Source organism: Ochlerotatus camptorhynchus, unplaced genomic scaffold, assembly GCF_037179485.1.
Source record: "Ochlerotatus camptorhynchus isolate MF236.1 unplaced genomic scaffold, CSIRO-AGI_Acam_v1.1 ptg000364l, whole genome shotgun sequence".
In the NCBI taxonomy this organism is placed as follows: domain Eukaryota; kingdom Metazoa; phylum Arthropoda; class Insecta; order Diptera; family Culicidae; genus Ochlerotatus; species Ochlerotatus camptorhynchus.
Genome location: NW_027040852.1, coordinates 2,173,587 through 2,181,171, shown reverse-complemented (window position 1 = coordinate 2,181,171; position 7,585 = coordinate 2,173,587). Strand labels below are relative to the sequence as shown.

The 7,585-nt window shown below is 44.7% G+C and overlaps 1 protein-coding gene across 1 annotated transcript; it reads left to right on the top strand.

Moving 5' to 3' along the window:
• Positions 1-84: 84 nt before the first annotated feature.
• LOC135709793 (uncharacterized) lies at positions 85-4,689 on the top strand. Its single transcript, XM_065232185.1, has one exon. It carries the CDS (start codon positions 85-87, stop codon positions 4,687-4,689), a length of 4,605 nt encoding a protein of 1,534 aa, XP_065088257.1.
• The last annotated feature ends 2,896 nt before the right edge of the window (positions 4,690-7,585 follow it).

Genomic DNA, 7,585 nt, shown 5'->3' with positions numbered 1-7,585 from the left:
TCACTTAACCATGTGATCAATGAATATGATAAAAACTTGCAAATGTTGGATAAATTAGGAGAACACACAACTGATTGGAGCACAATGTTGGTCCATATGCTTTCAAGCAAGTTGGATGCCACAACGCTTCGTTTGTGGGAAACGGAGCATCGTTCAAAGGAAGTTCCAAGGTTTGAGAACATGATGGAATTCCTGAGAAATCATCGTACGGTTCTGCGGTCAATTGCCGGAGAAATTCCTAACCCACCAGAACAGAGGAAAGCATCTCGGGTAAGCAGCAGTTACGCCGGAATGCAGTCATCGTGTCTATTGTGTGGTGAAGGACAACACATGGTGTTTCAGTGTAAACGGTTCAAGTCAATGAAGGTTGACGAAAGGAGAAATGCTGTAAGATCGAATCAACTTTGCTACAATTGCTTGTCTCGAGGACATGCTGCCAAGGTCTGCACACGGGGAACTTGTCGTATTTGTGGACAGCGACATCACTCTATGTTGCACCTCAAGACGAATGAATCGTCTAACAATCAGTCAGTTCCACAGTCAAACAAGCGTTATCAACAGGGCCCACAGATCCCACAATTGATTCAGACACCCACAACCTCACAAGCTAATAATCATGCTCCTAACACTCCTCAGCAACCCAACATCCCATCCACAATCTCCACACCAGCTATTCCAAATTCGCAAAGTCAAACACCACGTACCACAGACATTCCTACTAGCCACAATGTGGTACTCTCTGCTAATGAACCCAAGGCACCACGATCGGTCATACTCGCAACCGCAATCGTGATCCTTGAAGATCAATTCGGGAATACTATGCAAGCTAGAGCATTACTAGACAGTGGCTCTCAGCTTTGTTTCATTTCGGAACACACGTCACAACGTTTGAAGTTCAAACGCTCACGCGAAGCACTTTCTATTAGTGGTATTGGTCAAGCTGCTAAAAAGTGCAAGCAATCCATCTTCGCTCGGGTTCGCTCTCGTATCACTTCCTTCGCTGGGGAGGAAGTATTCTACGTACTTCCACAAGTTACGTTGAATTTGCCCATTCGGAAGATTGATTCATCAAGGTTGGAGCTTCCGGAGGATATCGTACTCGCCGATCCACTTTTCACCGAGCCTAGCAGCGTTGATGTGATTATTGGAGCAGGACTTTTCTTTGACCTGCTGCGCAACGAGAAAATCAAGCTCGGGGATAATGGACCTATTGTACAAAACACTTCTCTAGGCTGGATAGTTTGTGGAAATCTTCCTGACGAGTCGAACGTGCTCAGACCACACGTTGCCAACACGTGTACGGAGAACTTGGACGAATTGCTCACTCGTTTCTGGGAATTGGAGTCGTGTAAAACGGACAGCGTACTATCGTTAGAGGAATATGCCTGCGAGAAGCTGTTCGACCGTACTACAGTCCGAGAAGCATCTGGAAGGTTCATTGTAACGCTTCCAAAGAAGGATTACCTCATTCAACAACTCGGAGATTCAAGGTCCACGGCATTGAAACGCTTTCTTTCTCTCGAGCGTCGCCTGGATGGCAATGCCGAATTGAAGCAGATGTACAGTGACTTCATTCACGAATATCTGCGTATGGGACATATGGAGGAGGTGGTGGAAAACGAAGAGGACGCTGTTACGTCAGAGTACTTCATACCACATCACTGTGTCATCAAGCCTGACAGCACAACTACCAAGTTGCGGGTAGTGTTCGATGCGTCATGCCCTACATCGTCCGGAATCTCTCTCAACAATGCGCTGATGGTTGGTCCGACTGTCCAAGATGATATAATCGCGATCGTCCTTCGATTCAGGTTCCATTGGATCGCCATCGTTGCAGATGCTGAAAAAATGTACCGTATGGTACTGCAACAGTGGGGGGACCGGAAGCTGCACAAAATCTTCTGGCGGGACAACCAGAATGAAATGATCCGTGTCTTCCAGCTAAATACCGTTACATACGGAACGGCATCAGCGCCATATTTGGCCACCAAATGCCTTAAGCGGCTCGCAGAGCTTGATGGACACAAACATCCCAAAGCAGCTATAATCCTCAGCAAGGATTTTTACGTTGACGACATGATGTCTGGCGTTGACGACGTACAAGAAGGAATCAAGCTGTGCAGTGACATTCAGCAGCTATTGAAAGGTGGAGGATTCAACCTACGGAAATGGAGCAGTAACTGTCCGGCTGTCTTGGAAAAAATACCCGAGGAACTCAGGGATGACCGCACTTCTTTCGAGCTGGACGATTCAAGCGCTACCATAAAAACACTAGGGCTGATCTGGGAGCCTAGATTAGACGTTTTTCGATTCAAGGTGCCGCAGTGGAGTTCGTCGGAAATATGCAAGCGTTCCGTTATTTCCGATCTTGCGCGGATCTTCGACCCTCTTGGGCTTATTGGAGTTGTAATCATCACTGCCAAAATATTCGTCCAGACTCTCTGGAAACAGAAATTCTCGTGGGACGAACCACTACAAGATGAACTCGGAGCTCAATGGACAGAGTTTCGAGACAGCTTATCAAACCTAGAACACCTCCAGATTCCAAGATGGATCGCTTTTCGCAAGGATTGTCTTGCCGTTGAGCTCCACGGCTTTTGCGACGGATCAACGAAGGCCTATGGAGCATGTTTATATGTCCGATGCACACACTTCGACGGAACAATCACTTCGAATTTGCTGGTTGCAAAATCCAGAGTAGCTCCGCTGGCGGAATCAGAAAAGAAGAGGAAGAAGCTTACGACGCCCCGCTTGGAGTTATCTTCCGCTGTATTGCTGGCTCACCTGTACGAGAAGACATCTGCAAGCATCCAGGTATCGACCCAGCCGTACTTTCACACCGATTCTATGATCGTAAGGTACTGGCTGTCATCAACACCGTCACGTTACCAGATGTTCGTGGCAAACAGAATATCGGAGGTACAACGCCTCACCAGGAGTGGAACATGGAGGCATGTGGCAGGAACAGAGAATCCCGCAGATGCACTATCTCGCGGTATTTCACCTGCTGATCTACAGGCTAACATGTTATGGTGGCATGGACCGGAATGGTTGAGGAAAGATAAACAGATGTGGCCGGAAACGCAAGAAGTTGTACTGGATAACCTGGATCGGACGGCTCTCGAGGAAGGATCCACTGTGGCAGCAGTTTCTACAATTACTCCACCGAGCGAGATCTTTGGCATACGTTCTACATTGCATCGTGTGGAAAAGCTGGTTGCATGGTTGCTCAGATTCAAGTACAACGCACTGCATGCTCGTGGATCAATATCCAAGAAGACGGGTCCACTGACGTTTGCGGAACGAGAAGGCGCTCTGTTGCATCTAGTGAAGCTGTCACAACAGGAGTGCTTTGCTCAGGAAATCGCAGATCTCGAAAGGAATGGGGAGGTTAAGCCAACTTCTCGCATCAATGCATTACATCCGATGCTGGTCGAAGGTGTACTCCGAGTTGGCGGCCGGTTGGAGAATGCAGAAATCTCGCAGAGTCGGAAGCATCCCATGTTATTGGATAAGGATCATCCGCTAACATCCATGATCATGCGTCGATACCACTACGAAAATCTTCACGCTGGTCCTCAACTGTTGATAGCAAGTGTTCGCGAACGGTTTTGGCCACTCAGTGCTCGAAGTCTGGCTCGGAAGGTTGTGCATAGATGTATAACCTGCTTCAGGAACAAACCAACCGTGCAGGATCAACTGATGGCTGATCTCCCGGCTGAACGGGTAACACCAGCTCCGCCATTTCTACGCGTCGGTGTAGACTATTGCGGTCCCTTTTTGATAAACTATCCCTTTCGGAAAAGGACCACCGTCAAGTACTACGCTGCTATCTTCGTTTGCTTGGTGACTAAGGCGGTACACATTGAAATGGTAGCCGATCTCACCACGCAAGGATTTTTGGCCGCATTGAAAAGGTTCGTGGCTAGGCGAGGAAAGCCCACCTTGATCATGTGCGATAACGGTTCCAATTTTGTGGGTGCAAAACGGGAGTTAAATGAGCTCGCCGTACTATTTGAAGACCAACAATCCCAGCAATCCATAGCTGCACGCGCTGCTGACATCGGAATTGAATTTAAGTTCATTCCAGCCAAATCCCCAAACTTTGGCGGCTTGTGGGAGGCGGCAGTTAAATCAATGAAGCAGCACCTGAGGAAGACCATTGGATTGAAGATTGTTACGCCTGATGAACTACATACTGTCCTAGCACAAATCGAAGCTTGCCTGAATTCCAGGCCACTCACACAGATCAGCAGTGACCCAAACGATCTCAACGTGTTGACTCCTGGTCACTTTCTCATCCAGCGACCGCTGACGGCCGTCGCAGAACCGTGGCTGCAGGATATTCCTCAGGATCGTCTCTCTAGGTGGCAGCAGGCTCAAGACTTTGTACAACGCATTTGGTCCAGATGGTCGACGCAATACTTGTCGGACCTGCACAACAGGACCAAGTGGACCAGGCAGAAGAACAACCTGTTTGTAGGAACAATGGTTCTTATCAAGGAGGATAATCTCCCACCACTGAAGTGGCTTTTGGGAAGGGTAACGCATATCTACCCGGGAGCAGACGGAAACATCAGGGTCGTAACCATTAAGACGAAGGATGGAAGTTTCGTTCGGGCAATCTCCAAAATCTGCATACTGCCCATCAGCGATAACGACCCACCACCAACACTTGGGGAGAACTAGGCCTTCCCTCACCGAAGGCGCTGGAGTGCCTGCGGGAGCCATCCGGCTCCCGCATACCAGTTAAGTGTTTATGTTTTAAAAAATTTCAAAAAAAACTTATGGAATGTTTTGTCCTCATAGCCGCTCATCGCCGAAGGCCGCTGGCCTTCCTGCGAAGTAATCCACGAAATCTGCGTCTTGCTAGACAACGTCAACCGCTCACTCCGATTGCTCAGGTGCACTTGCTGAATTCCAATACCCGGTTCGTTTCCTTGATTGTGGCCAAATCATGGAATCCGGCACGATTCCGTGCCTGTGTACGTTCGCCTTGTTTGCTCCTATCATCAACGGGACAACAAGCCACCTGTATCAATCCTGGGAAAGAGCCACTGCACGAGCATCTAGTAAAGACCAGCCACAACAATCATACCATCCATGAAGTTCACCCAGCATCCGAGTGTTAAGAATCACTACAACAGTTAGCTCCAAGGAACTTGCAACCATCCAACCGAACACGTTCAACCTGGTGAATACATCATCATCAGCGCAGGAGCGCTCGCGGAGGCGCGCAAGCCTCCGCGACAGGGAAGTCGTTTAAAGCTTGTTTTTGACTTGTAAAAAATCGCCCTTCATCTTTTTCAGTCGCCCACCTCAATCACGGCGCTCTGACGGAGTGCGCAGCCGAAGGAGAATCCGTGTAGAGGTCCGCTGCAATCGATCTACGAGACGATGTCGGTACGAAGCCAGCCGGTACGAGTCAGATGCGAACTGAATGACGACTTCAATCAACACCGAGTGGTAGGACACCATCGGTACGCCTGCAGAAGTGTTCCGTACACACCGTATCACCGATTAACTACATCCAGAGCACCAGCCCCGTTGTTATGTACACGTTCAATATTCCTGTGATAATCATCGTGTTTTCTAAATGTTTATTAATGATTAGCAGTAGATAGGTTAAATCAAGTTAACAGTAGATACATTAGTTAGTCATATTGAAATTCCGCGTATTTCAAGGCGGCCGGTTATGTAAAATATTTCCTTAATTTCAATCACCTTTAAATGCTATCGAACCCACTCTACAACAATCATCAGCTTCACTGATGATTGCGAGAGGGAACTCACTCTCACTCTCGCAGCATCCCGCAGATCGAGGTAATAAACCGAAGATCAACCGATAGGCGATAATGATAACGACAAACTCAGTCTCAAATATAGTATGATTCTGATCAGTTGTGTTCTCCCTCAAACCAGTTTTTCGTTTAGTTTTCGAGTGAAAGAAATCATAATTCTAGGTCAAGTGACCGTGAATGACCTTGTGTAGTGTTTTTATCACCTACCATACCCAGTGATCTGAGATCGAAGACGCAACAATAGGCGTTAGGCATAATTTGGTGTAATGTATTTTTTTTTTAAATCCAATTAAAATACTCAAAAATCATTTTTCTCATGAAATTAGCTAATGCTGTATATCATGACCGACATGTTTGTATGTATGTATGTATGTATGTAAGGTAGCCACCATCCTTTCAAGACTTGTCTTGTATGCAGCTCCACTTAATAGCAAGATCAATTTGAGCTACCGATCTGAATTCACTATATCGCTGTATGAAGGGCCAAAAACGGAAGGGTGGACCCATAAGCAGATACACTTACGCGAAATTCACGGGAATTAAAGAATATCCTTCGTTTTGTCAAAAATATTGAACAAATCGAATAACACAATTCGCAATACTTATGAAGCTTCCTACTGGATGGTTTGTCCAGTTTCAGTTTGAGTGATACCCTGATGCTCCCTCCCAACCCAGTATTTATTTATTTAATGAAAATATATGCAATGGAGAAATAAAATAAATCAGAACATTAAAATAAGACATAATGAAATACATTTATATGGACAATATAGTTGCTACTGCAATGAAGAAGTATTTTAAATATAATAAGATGCAGCTCTATACCTCCTCAGCTTACAATGGCAGGTGGAGGCAACACTGTAATGTATAGGATATATTAAGCAATTAAGTATATTTTGCTCGAATGATACTAACAATAATGCTAATAATTGTGATGAATAACTAACATTACGGGAAATAATCTGCTTAATAATTATATACATATAATATTATTTAATGTTGTTATTTCCTCTGCTTCATCAGCTTCATATTAATTTCGATGACTTGCTTGGGTAAACTGAAATATTTAGCTAATAGTAATAGTATATCATGCAATGTATAATTTATATAATAGATGTAGTGAAATGCAAAATATATATATATAAAAAAAGAAAAAAATAAACAAGTTTTGTTATTTATGAATCATTGGTCGTTGGTAGCATCTAGTCTAAAAAGGGTACCTGTATAATAATTATATGCATAGAGCATGAGCATGAGCTTGATTGACCACCTACGGTTGCTACTCTGTTATTGCCAGATCAGATGTACTTACACAGAGAACCAATAGACTGTATATCATGACCGACATTGACAGATAAAATCTGCAATCTAAATGCTCAAAAATCATTTCTTTCTTGGAGTTGATTTCTCTTTCATATCGTGAGCTGTTCTAAGACAGTTAAATTAGAGTTATCAATTCAATTGAAATGCTCACCTATCATTGTTGTTTTTGAGTTGACTCGTTCTTTGTTTGATGAGCTGTTCTTTGACAGACAGGTGTGCGGGATGCAATTCCTAGCAAATCAATATAGTGGTTCTTAACATTTCTTAATTTTTTTTCGTTTTATTCCTGATCGCAAAATATTAGACCCATATTTTTTTTTCTTTCGTCATTAGGGTGACCATTTCGTTTCGCTCTAATATTGGCCTATGGATCTAAGATTGGGCCAATCGCTAAAATCTGCTATTTATCAATTTTATCTAGATGAACGCGTCATTAGGTCGGTACTAATGGATATTTTTGG

Excerpts from the sequence above, each read along its gene's own strand:
- LOC135709793 (XM_065232185.1), top strand. The coding sequence starts at position 85 with ATGTTGGTCCATATGCTTTCAAGCAAGTTGGATGCCACAACGCTTCGT.